A 13,176-nucleotide genomic window follows, 5' to 3' on the forward strand; every position below is an offset into this window, starting at 1 on the left:
CTTTCAAAAACAAAGCCAGCCCACTTATTTTAAATTTTAGCTGTTAGATAAATTAGGAGTTGGATATTATTGGACCGCATTCATTCAAGTAGTTACACAGCTGTTGTTGCTCTTTCCTAGCCATGACTTCTGTGTTTGTCAAAATTGCTTGCTCGAAAATGTGGCATAGCCAGGAATAGTGTTGTAGTCTAAGAAATGCAGCTGTGTAGATTATATTCAATAATACTGTTGTAAATAGTATTTTGTGCCTGCTTTGTTCATGGGCCTATGTCTTTCTCCATTTATTTCTATTAAATATGTGCATCATATTGAAGTTACATAGTATATCTTTTTGGCCTCTTTATTTAATTGAAGCAAAACAAAATAGAATGAATGAGATAAGCATTTGGGAGTCCAAACAATCCAAGCAAACTAAATTGCTCTAGTTTATTGATTTAGATGTGGTTGCTAATTTTTTTTTTTTAACAGCTTTTCAGGTACAGATACAGAAACATTTTTGGTTTGTAGTAGCAGTAAATGTTTTTCCAAATGGTTGTTCTAGTCATGCAAATACTAAGTGTCCTTTCATAGTGAAGGGAAACAAGGTGACAGACCTGAATTGTAATGCCAGTGTATTTGGTTGTTGATGAACTAACTGCAAAATGACCTTCCTCTAACCTACCAAAATGTATATAATTAAAATGAGAGATATAAAGATGACTTTGAGGTTGCATTACAAGTGGGGTGCAGCTATTTTTAGTAAACTTAGCTTTAATAGAGGAAATAAAGCTTTAATATAGAGGAAGAATGTCCAAAATCTTGCACTTGAACCCTGGATTCTGAACCTGTTTTGTCTGTACTTGGTCTCTGAGAAGTAGTTTAAATATTTGGAAACAGATCACTCAGGGTAGCTAGATCAAGTGAATAAATGTCTACACAGAATTCAATATAAAATTATTCCTTTTCATTTTCATTTTTTTCCCCTGGCATTTCAAGGAGAAAACAAACTAGCTGTCCGATACACTGGCAGTAAAAGAGCAATTTTTGTTCCCCAATAATTCCTTCCATCAACAATTTAGCAATTCATATGTCAGATTTCTGTGTTGAGTACAGTTTGATTCATGAAAATCTTTGCAAATTTGGAACAAAGCCTGAGACTGACTGAAGGCTGATGAGAGAGTTAGGCAAAGAAATCAGGACTGCAGAGAAAAGCAGTTGCATTCTGTACCAGCTGTGAAACACGGTGCTTCACCTTTGCATAAATGCAATGCATTCTCTGATAATGTGGACTAATACAGACTGGAAGTAGTCAGTGGAAATAGCAAAATACGCTACTGAGTTCCAAGGCAAATGTGATGCACAAGAGATGAAGCAAATTGTTAGATAACTTGAAATTTGCCCTTACCTACAAATATTTGGGCAGCGATCTGAACCTAGCAATAGCAGAATGCATGTAGAGTGACATGTACAAATTGGCCAGTTTTTTCTAGTTTCTTCTGTTCACTGCTCTTTGAACTTCTTGCATGAGTTTTATATGATGCCCAATTACTAAATACTGGGTACTGAAACTGTTGTCTGTACCAGGCAGTTTTATTGTAGGATGGAAAATATGTTCCATTCTTCAAAGCAGTGAAGTGTCTTGTCAGTTCAAGACTGTGCATCAGTTGCTCATTTAAATTTTTCTAATGAGTGCTTAGGAGTACTTGTGAACCTCCTGCTGAGGCTGAAGAGGCATTTTTGTTTGGGTTGGCGATGATTTTTCCACTCCAGAAGATGGCCTGATTTGTGCCACTGTGAAATGGTATGGATACAAAGCATTCAACACGTAGGCTTCAGCAGTCAGTTTTAGCTGACTATCTACTGTGTAGCATCAATCCTGTCCTTTCTCAATTATAATATAGTGTGTGGTTTTGAAGGTATTCAGCGGCCTGGGCCCAGAACAGCTGAAAGACCTCTTAAATGTCTGGGATGTAGACTGTACTTCTCCGGCAAATGAAACTTCTACAGTTAAAGGTGAATTGAACTAAAACCGAGAGCTGTTTCTAGCTAGACTTCTCCAATCTCAGTGGTGCTTTAAGAAACCTGCACCAATGTCTCTTTTATCAACAAAACTGCTGAATCCCAAACATTATCTCCAGGAAGAAGCCAAATGAGACAACAAAGCACATCTGATTATTATTGGTCTTCTTTCTTAATATGTTATTGGAAGATACTTGTTCTGATGTGGTATAAAAATCTGGAAATGTACATCCTAAAGAAAAGATGACTACTTCTCTCTTTCTGTTGAGTCTATGTTACTAGTTATTTTGTACTGTGGTATCTATCCAGCTGTGCTCATTTGATCTTCCTGAAGGTGATGGAGCATGCAAGGAGGTGATGAAGGATGACTCATCCAGGAGAACCGTAGTTGCTTACCACAGGAACTTTTAACTGTGTATTTTCATTGAATCAAAGTGTAGCAGCATTTTTAACCAGTTAAACGCGTACCTGCTATTTCCTTATGTATGTGTACAAAGTTGAATGCACAACTAGGCACTGCAGCTTAAATCTCGATTAGGTATTTTGGCTAGCGTTATACAGTAGCAGCTACCTGAGTATACTGAGGGGTTTTCGTTGGGCAGAATGTGCAGTTCATATCTCCTAATAAGCTCGAAATTCTACAGTATAGAGATGAGTATTTATAGACTCAAACAGAGCTCTGTATTATGCAGGATATTACAATGGGCCAGTCTTTTCTCTTTTTTGTCTTTAAGATCCTTGCTGTGTGCACATTGAAAAATAATCTGATTAAAACAAAACACTACAGAAGTACATTGAGGGGAGAATTAATGGAATTTGTTTTCCATAATCCCTGTTAACAAGGTTGACCTTACAGGAAGGTTTGCGGGTTTTTTTCACACTACTGATTCTTTTCTTTTCATTGATCTTGTGACTGTCCTTTTCCCATTGCTCTATTTCTAAAACCTACAGTAGCTACAGCAGCAGCTGATTAGGGGAAATGCTGTCTGTTAAATGGTAATAGGGAGCAAAGAAGAAAATAACTTGCATTAGTGAATTGGCCTGGCTGTTTGGTTTGTGATTCTCCTCTGAAGACATTGCAGGGATTTTCAGTATACTGGGATTGTCCAGTTTGACCAGAGGTTCCTTGTGCTTGTCCTACTGAAATGCTGATAAGCTGGGGGTTTTTCCAGTAATAGCCGCAGAAGTGTGCAACACCTCCGCCGAATGTCCTAGAATTAGATTTTTGTCCCAGTGGATCCAGTATAAAAATAGCTTCCAACTAATTCCTTCTGCTTCATCAGTAGACGTTAATTCCCTCAAGTTTAGTAGTTCTAATATATCCTTGTGAAGATATTAACATTTTATGAGATGTACAAAAGAATTGAAGAGATGTACGAGTCCATTAAATAAGAGAATTCACAGGATAGCGGGTTATACAAAACCCATTGCAAGAGCAAGAAGTGTTTCTACAAACTAGCGCAGTGCTGGTCAGTAAATCCACCCAGCGTCCCCTTTCCCTTCCGTCGTCTCCCCGAGGGAATGGCGGTGCCCATGCTCAATTATGTGTCCTGCTTTTTCCCAGCCCACTTGTGTCGCCTTTTTCAGCTGTCCCATTGCCTTTGTCAGTGCAGCAAGCTATTCAGTGCTTGGACAATTATCTGATGCTCGTTGGCCTAATTCTGCCAGACCTTCTCCGAAGTCCCTGAGAAGAGGGAATATAAGGAAAGCTGCTCCACTGCACTGCAGCTGCGGCTTCTCAGGAGGGGCTTCAGTCGCTACAGATACTCAAGCAGTTACACAATTTAATATTCTGCTTGTTTCAGGATTGCAGTGTAACTATTTGAAAATTGCAGTATTTTAAGTCATCCATTCTGCACTGCATCCTTCCCCAAACTTGCTTTTTTGCTTGTGTTACTAAATATAAAGTAAAGCTTGAAAGGACCAAAGATACACATACACACAGTAAAAGCATCTGATCTGTGGTAATTCTCTTCCTTCTCTCTCTGATTATTTCATTTATCAGCATTTGTAGTTGATATGGTTGAAGTCTATGAAGAAATGAATGTACCACAAAAAGCTTTAGAGTCCCTTATGGTACTTTTCAGACTGCAGCGATCACTGCAAACCCACTTAAGTGCAGTTAGGTTATTGGAAGCACAGATAAATATTACCTCCTATAAATTTAGTGTAAGGTAGAGATGAAAAGTCACCCTTAATCAAGTGTTCCTTCAAGTTTATCATAGTCTGTGGTAGTATATTTGCAAGAATTTTTTCAACAACACTTTCAAATGTCAGTTTATGGGATTTAAGCTAATTCCTGTGGTGCACAGGTTTTCCAGGGTAAGTCAGTAAGCTATTCTAGAGCCAGAGATGTGAGGAACATGGCTTTTTCACATCCATCTATTGTGTATCCTGTACTAGTGCTTATTTTTCTACCATCAGAGTTGCACATGGTTCCTAATGCCAATTCCTGTCCTCCTTCCCTTCATATTTGCTCCCTGGTAGGTCTGTGTAGTTAGTGGAGGGCCTGTGGCACACGGGAGTGTGGTGCCTGTGGAGCGGTGGCCGAGCCCCTGGGGCCGCCAGTTCTACTGCCAGGGCTTTGCCTACTTCTGCCGATTTATGCCTGCCTTTTATTAAAGGCCAGATATAGTCTTTATTTTTCAATTTCATGTCAAATGCTTTCACTTCTCCCCACAATATGTTTTGGGAGTGTGTGTGGGAATGAACAGAGTTGTGTTCTTGGGAATTAAAGACCTTTCCCTTAAGTCTGTCTTTTTGATAGAGCCGGAGGTGCGTTGCTCTGATAGTGGAACACACTTGGGCCCTGTCTGTGAAGCGCTTTTGCTGCCCACAAATGCTACATAGTCGCTTAAAGGGATAAAAGTTGATTTAAAGATCCCCAGCACTTGTGACTGTTGCTTTATGTGTCACCTTGTCTTTTGTGTTCTAGTCACTGCTGTATTAAACAGTGGCTGATCATTAACAGTCTAATTAGAAGGACTTATGGTAGGGATGGGGAAAAAGCAAGAAGAATAAAAAATATTTTCAGGGGGCCAGGTTTTCAGCAGTATAAATAGACAAAGGTTCGGTGAGTAGAGGAAGCTCAAAGCTGAAGGCAAAAACATTTTCCACTGACTATTATTGAGGTCATGAGGGAGAAGGTAAAGAATGAGAGCACCAGAGTTTTGGGGCAGCAATTTAAATCTCTCTCTTGAGCTCCACAGCACAGCTAGATCCTTTGATTATGCTTAATTCTTTTTTACAATAAAACCTGCATTTATGGAGGCCATATATGTGTTTACTACAGTACACTATAAAAACAAACAAACAAGAAAACTCCCTAATTTTCTAGCTTGTTAAAGTAGCATGTAGTTCAGCTTTTATCCAAGAAATATAACAAGATGCCTGATACCAGACAGTGCATGAAAAACTATATGAAGTCCCTATATTCATAAAGCAACTTTAAGGTTAAGTAAAGCCAAGAGCGTCTTTTCTTCATTACTGTAGTAAGTTCTTATGCAAAAATCTCATATGTGTTCTGGCAGTTCAAAGAAACAGTTCATGAGCGATTGATTGTTGTTGTCATTGTTTGCAGTGCCTCCAAAGCCAATTCATCTGCAGAAGGTGTCATCTGTTACATACCAAACCCCTAGGCATAAAGCTTTATCACATCAGAAACCAAGAATGGAGGAAGAGACACCTGCTCCTGTTTCTAGTGTCGCAAAGGAAAAGTCCAGTAAAGTGTCAGATCTCATCAATCGTTTTGAGGGAGGCAGGTATGTAATAGAATTTGAAATGGTTTGTAATTCTGTTGTGTGTGGATTGTTGGAACTTGAACCTGTGAGGAAGAGTGTTGGTACCGTGGTAGTGCTCAAACCCATCCCTGCCAGAGGAGTTGATGGCAAAACTGCGCGTGTTTTGAAATGGTGCAAGCCAATTGTATATTTGGCCTGTACAAGGTGTGCTTTTTCATAAGGCGCTAGTCTTAATTTTTGTTGGGGGGGGGGGGGGGGGAAGCAGCAAACAAACTTGTAGCATTTTTAAAACATCCTGAAAAATGTCAGCAATTTGAAATAAATGCTGATTTCAGAATGAAACATTGGAGCTAATCTTAAATTCTTTTGTTCTTGCAGAAAAAAAATATTTACTTTTATAAGCAAATAGAAAAACCTGAAATCCTGATTTTTCCCTTTATACTGTCTTAACCTCTTCAGATCATTCATGTGAAGAGGGTAAACTGTACAAGTTATCTGTATTGATATGGCATACATTCTCTAAACTGTTTGCTTTGTAGTACTTAGTGATTTTGATGGAATAGCTTGGTGTTCTTCAGTTTTGATACTGACTTTTACAGGAAACATTTGGAACTTTGAGAAACGTGAGCCACAGTGAGCTCTGCTTTCACAAAACAGCGTTACTTGTGTGTCTTTAGATGTACATCACAAGCATTATAAGCTCTGAAACAGAAGTTCCGAATAAATCTGCTCTGTATAAAGAGAGCGACCTTCCAGAAAGCCCGTGACAGAGGAACAGCTCAAGAAACAGTCCAGTGACGGTTGAGCGTTGCAAGTTTTGGACATGGCTTGCTTGTGTTTCCTTGGAATACTGATGTTCTGAAGGGATGCCCCCTACGGGAATGAAGGCATGATGTACAACAGAGCATGTCCTTCTGAGGAGCCAGACTATTAAGACTTTCATTGAGAGAAATTCCCCTCAGGATGGGGGAAATTCAGTCCTTTATACAGAAGCAGCTGAGCATTGCAAAAGTACGTTTGTCTAGTGGAATAGAAATCATTTCAGAGCTTCATCTGCAAGAAAGTTCTGTCATTAGGCAGAGACTTAATTGCACTCTGTCATGACAGCTGCTCAAAGATGGGAAAAAGAAATTATTGGAGCACTGGAGGTCCTGTGAATTCTTCTAGCACAGGTCTCTAGTCCTGTTATCACTTTGTTTCCCAGTCTTCCTTCAAAGCATCACCCAAGTCTTTTTAACAGTGTAGTATCCTTAGAAAAATGATTTTATCCTTTCTGAAAAGAAACTCCTCAGGTTCATTGTACCCTACACCAATGAGCCCTATATTTCTTCCTCCTAGACATGCCTGCTGCATTGTACAGGAACTTTTTCAATACTATGCATTTAAAGGAAGCTATAAAGAAAGCAAGGAAAACTTTCTTATTTGTAGACTTTTAAATGTAGGGATGTTTTGTTTTGGGGACTAGGGGAAGCTGAGTTGCTTTTTGGCCAACATCATTCATTAAGTACACCCAATAGTATCTGTCCAGTGATTAAATTCTCCGCAACTCTATGATCTCTGCTTATGAGAAACTTCTGTAGTTAGCATGCTGAGTTCTGGAATACTGTGCTGTGGTGATGGAAGCAATTCCTGTTTTTTAAATGAGCTCAGCTCACAAAATGTGTCTTCTGTGAAGGGGAAATTCACTTTTAATTATTGGTCTTCAAATGACTAGGTAGCATGTTCGTGAACTGCAAACTGTGATTGTCAATTATGATAATTTATTTTCATTAGTCTGTACAGCCCACAAACATGTAGGCATGGCAAAAAGTTAATTAAACCTCTTTGCTGTGTGCATGCAATTGAAAAATGTAAATTAATTCTATCTTGGAGTTAAGCTTATTTTTAAAAAAGGCATAATCTTTACACAACTAAAGGAAAATGGATTTAAATTTTTTTGTTGTATGGTGGAGGAAGACGAAACTAGTGTAAGGTATTTTTTGAGCTCTTTGTACAAAAGTGCAGAATATGTTTACAGTATTTGTGTAAACTGTCCTATAAATAAGGAGTAAACATACAGTTTATAAGCAGTCTTCATCTTTCCAGAAGATTAATGGTCCATACTAGGAATAACATGTTAGAGGACAGTCATGGTATTGTTTTGCAAGTTGAATATGGCTTGTTAAATGTACTTTAGACAAAAATGTATAGGTTTTATTTTGGTTTCAATGATTTTTATTTTTTTTTAAACTATAATGAAGCCAAGCACTTTTACAGAGTAGCCTACCATTTATATTGGCCTAAAATTCAAAATCTCAAAAATAAAACAGAGAAAGAGATAGTGAAAGGTATGAACAAGGGATAACGTGTTTAAAGCGGAGATAAAATATGGAAGAAAAAAACCATCAGAAAGGATGCAGCCTGACGAAAGGGCACTGCTAAATAAGGAAACTGGGGGAAGAAATGGGATAAGAATTTTAAGCTCTTTCTGTAATATGCTGAACTAAGGAAAGGGATGATAAATGTTCTTGGACATTTTTCATGCATTTTGTATAATTAAAGTGCAATTAGGGTACAGGTTGCTTGTTAGTGTAAGCATTGGGCTGGGACTTGGGAGACGATGAGTCTTTTTCCATTTCCACCAATAATCTTCTGGGACACTTTGGGCAAGTCGCTTCATGTATCAGTTCCCTTGTCTGTTACACGTAGCTGATCGTACTGCATTCCATTTTACAAATGCGATTCAAGACACGTGAGGATGTAATGAATCAATATGGATGGCACTCTGGCTTTCCAGTAAGAGATGCATGTTTGTGTGTGTTTCCATGGAATAATGCAGTTCAAGTCTCGATGGCCTGAACTTCCTAATATTAACACAGGAAAAAATGGTTTGGGAGGAATTGGTTATATGGTGCAACTCTCCTGCTCCCCATACCAGGGATTTTCTATAACACCATGTTTAACTTTTCTCTCATCTATGTTTTGTTTGTTTAGTGCTTTTAGCCCGTTAAATCCTAGTGATTTGAAGAAAGATTCCTCTGTTCTTCACATTTCTAAATCTCAAGGAAGATATGGGTCAACACCATCACCTCAGCCAAAACTCCCCTCCCAGCACCCGCTACAAAAACAGGGAAACAGTAATACTGACAAAACTCAGGTTGCACAGCTACACACAGCCAACGGAGTAGTAGCACAAGACCAGACAGAAGATGAGGACAGGAGATTACCAGATCGTGGCTCCAACACGTCCACCCCGGTTCCGGATAATGCCATCAACAGCAGCTTGATAAATGGGGAAAGAGAAAGTACTTCTGGAGAGTCATTGCAAAGTATGACTGCCTGTGAAGGACAGATGCTTAACAGCTGCTACAGGACTCCAAGCAGTGATACACTGCTCCCATCTGAAAATGAAACTCTAAAAATTAATACTAACGTGAAGGAGGAACCAACTGAAGAAATCAGTAAGCAAGATCAACCTGTAGAAACAAAGGTAAAAAGAGAAATTGTTTTGTTCGTGCTATATTACTACTTTGTGTATTTTCTCTAGGTTTTTATTTACAAAAATAAGCTTCCAAGAGCAGGTCAGAAAGTTGAAAATCTTTTCGTTATTTTTCCTCTGAAAAACAGACAGGGAAAAAAGTTTTGCTTGCCTTCCACCCTTTTCCGTTTCCTTCCCCGCCCTTTTCCGTTTCCTTCCCCGCCCTTTTCCGTTTCCTTCCCCGCCCTTTTCCGTTTCCTTCCCCGCCCTTTTCCGTTTCCTTCCCCGCCCTTTTCCTTTTTCCCATTAGCTATCTGAGGTTTAAAAAAAAGTGAGACTGAAATATGTGTACATGTTAAGCACTATGCTTCAGCTGTGCCAGACTACAAGGGACACATGCTAGTGGCGTATATAAAATAAAATTTCACATGTAGTAAAATGCAGCGACAGGGCTTCAGGCAGAACTGTCGTGTGAATCCTTAACTTGATGTAGTTGTCAAGTCCAAGCTGGAAAGGCAGTGGCCGTCTGCTAGCTATCAGATAGATGCAAGGTTCCAAGTATACTAAATATATGCCTTGTTAGCAAGGAGAACTTGTATCATGATGAATTTGAGCTTCCTTGTAAAGAAAGTTTTAAATAATTAAGGGAAGTAAGTGGGTGGAAGAAAATCTGCCTTGGGAAATTAATTGCTGAAAAATTGTGCATATTTCCACTTCTAAAAGTTTGATTATGCAGTTTGCCTTCTCGTACTGAAGCATTGGTGGCTAGTGAACATCATTAACAGTTCTGGTCCAGCCGTGCCACGTGTGTCATGGCAGCAGGGGCTGGGCTGGGCCCTCCCGGCCTTCCTCTTCACCAGAGCCAAACAGCTGAGCACTGACAAAGCTCATCACGGCTTGTCAGGAGTACACCTGCATCAGTTAACTACTGACCTCTCCAAGCCCTTGAGTTTGGTTAGCTAGGGGTCACATACATACATACTTGAGGGTAAATTCTGTGTGTGGGAAAGGTGGGTCTCAAATTCTCATGTATTACAGGATAAAATATCCTATGTAATGACAAGAAGGTGCTGGATTGTGTGGGTTTTCTTGTTTGTTTTAGAGGTTGTTTTTGCCAGTAATGAATGAACGTTATGATTCCCATCTAAATATAAGCCTGGTCACGGTTCAAGGCACCTTTAACCTGCCACACTTCTCACTATGTTTCTATCTCCTGTTCGGTAGTGCCTGTTTCCCCTCTCTGTGCCAATAAAGTGCTGAATGCTCTGTGGGCAACAATGTTAAGCTTGAAGCCAAGTCACGCAGTAGGTGCTGGCAGCATTTTCAGGAAAAAGCAGAAATGGGAGGCAGTCCTGTTGTAAAGTCCAGGAAGGAACTGGGCAAATGTTAATGGCAGCAATCTCATCAAAATCTGTCTTTGAGCTGCTGGGACCAACATGTGTGATCTGTCCTATATTGACCAGGAGTCAAATTGTGAGGTGTAATGTGACTGCTATGAGATGTATTGTTTGCTGGTGCTTGAAGGGTAAAAAACCCAAAACAAACCAAACCCATGCAGGATGACTCTTAAGTCAGCATCGGTGGAGAACTGAATCTGTAAAACTGAACTGGGTCACAGCAGCATTGCTGAGATACCAGCTCACCTGCGATACAAGGACATCCCCTTTAGTGAGACTAAGAAGCATGTCTACCACAGACTGATCTAAGCGCCACGCTTTACAAAATCAAACACTGATTTAGTTTGGGTTAATGCAACCTATAGATTGAAATCAGCCCTGTGGAGGTCTAAGTAGCTGCTGCCATGCTGTCTGGAATGGGGGAAGGGTGATGAGGAACAACAGAGGTCTGGTAGAGCTTTAAGCTGTTTCTGCATCCAAGCAGGCATTGGGAAGAAGTAAGAGCATTTGGACAGTCTGTGATTTTGCTAAGCGCCCACTTAGTCAGTAAAGAATCTCAAAACTGGGATGCAGTCCAGCTGAAGTTGCACTGCACAGACTAACAGCACTCTTCTGCCCTTTTTAATTAAGCGAGTGTAGGTACAATTCAGTAAAAGCAATAGGAGCAGATGCATGTGAGTCATAGACAAACTTTAAATTATGCATCTGATATATATATTTTGATACTGATGCAAAGTAGCTTCTTTGTCTCTTGCATGCCGTATTTCCTAATTCAGGGAAGAGAAAAAAAAGTGATGCGATCTCTTTGTAAATGCATACATGTACAGCAGAAGTAAACGAAGTCTACTGCTGGAAAGGGTGAATTAAATTGGGGAATGGTGCAAAACCAGAGCAGAAATTACTTTTTAGACTTGGAAAAGAAAGCTTATTTTGAAATGGTGTTGCTCTTACAATTATTTTTTTCCTCTTATGATTGTAGATCTGACTAAAGTCAGATTATTGCAGGTTCTGGAAAAGATGAGATTTTTCTTACTAAGAAAAGTAACTAAAATTTACTTTTAAACTTACTAAATTTGGCAGCGTCCTGAAACATTTTCCCCAAATGACGAGAGTAGAGTATGCTTTATTTCTCTTATTTACTGAATTAGTTTGAAAGTCACAAACCACAAATATCACAAGCAAAAAGTGAAAATTAGAAGTGAAAAGTTTCCTGCCTTGCAGCAGAAGCACCCTCTGTCATAAAATTTCGTTTGCCTAAAACGCGGAGGCTGAATAGTACAAGAACATCCCAATCAATTAACTTCCTGAATAACATCTTGTGAGAAATCTGCTGCTAGAGCTAACTAAAGACAAGAAGACAAATGCTTCAGTATTTGTTGTGAGACGGGTAGGAAATAGAGATATAGACTGCATGCATGCTACAGATGGAGAAGAATCCTTTGCGCATCTTTATTAAAGTCCTTACTTGATGTCTCCTTTTAATGGCAATGTTGGGGGCTCTGCTGTTTCAGATGGAAACCTGGTGGAGATCCTGTATTTCTAAATGTAAGGTAAAGTTTTGATTTAAGTAGGGTGAAACTTTGTTGCAAAGTTAACTTTCTGCCAAGAAATGTTTTACTGTTGCAACACTTGAGATGTTCTACCAGCTTCTTCCTGGTTCTCGAATTTTATGGTCGTCTTTTGTAACAGTAAATCATGAACAAAGCTGTATATCTTTAGCACCCGATATAAATGCGTAAATCCTCTTGAGAAGAATTGCTTCTTTAGGGATTCCAGGATCTTTACTGCTTTTCTTGGTTGCTGTGCAAGAAATTCACCCATCATTTGTGCAATGGACTGTTGTATAGAGTTAATATGCCAGAAGGTGATGGCAGCATTCAGGATTTTCATTGCAGGTCTTGCAAAATTTAGTGATTTCCCTGACTTCAGAAACTGAGGACTCAAGAGATTAAAGGAAATCTTAAATTCTCCTGGAAATTTACATTTATATTCCCAATACTTAGGGAAGAAAGCTTTGGATCATGAAGCAGCTATGACATGAATGGTTTTAGAAAAGAAAAGCACGCTCTGTTACTTTAAACCAAACTCAGCATTACAAACAAACAAGCACAACATAGATTGAATGATATATGTTCACACTCTATATCTCTCACCCTGTCTGTGTTGCTTAATATATTACTGCAAAGCCCTTGGGGCAAGGGCTACACCTAAATAGCAGTGGATCATACACAGCATCACTATCATGTTGGTAGGTATAGTTTTCTTGATATGAGATGGCTCCTGTTTGGTTTGAATAATAAGTTATGGCTATATTGGAATTCAGGTTTATGTAAAGGCTGCTTTAAATTAGCATAATTTTTGCAGGTTTAGGACAATGGAAAAACAACGTTAGGAAATATGAACACAGATGTAAAAAGTTCATGCTCTCAGCAGCATTTTTCATACCTCTTAATTTCAGAGTTCAACAACAATTTAAGTAAAAATTACTTGGTTTAATTTCTTAAGCATCCATAGTAATGTAATGATTCTAAGGATGTGCAACTCTGTACTAAAGAATATATAACTAGACCCAGGTGAAATACTT

At 39.1% G+C, this 13,176-nt stretch overlaps 1 protein-coding gene across 2 annotated transcripts in view; it reads left to right on the top strand.

The window, feature by feature from the left end:
- Window positions 1-13,176, top strand: part of FGD4 (FYVE, RhoGEF and PH domain containing 4) — a 114,077-nt gene that overhangs the window by 75,946 nt on the left and 24,955 nt on the right. For both annotated transcript variants that reach the window (XM_050895087.1, XM_050895098.1), the window contains 2 exons: window positions 5,579-5,759; window positions 8,721-9,207. In XM_050895087.1, the coding sequence (XP_050751044.1) occupies window positions 5,579-5,759; window positions 8,721-9,207 (668 nt within the window). The remainder of the gene's footprint in view (window positions 1-5,578; window positions 5,760-8,720; window positions 9,208-13,176) is intronic.

The sequence above is a fragment of the Gymnogyps californianus genome, chromosome 1, assembly GCF_018139145.2.
Source record: "Gymnogyps californianus isolate 813 chromosome 1, ASM1813914v2, whole genome shotgun sequence".
In the NCBI taxonomy this organism is placed as follows: Eukaryota; Metazoa; Chordata; class Aves; order Accipitriformes; family Cathartidae; genus Gymnogyps; species Gymnogyps californianus.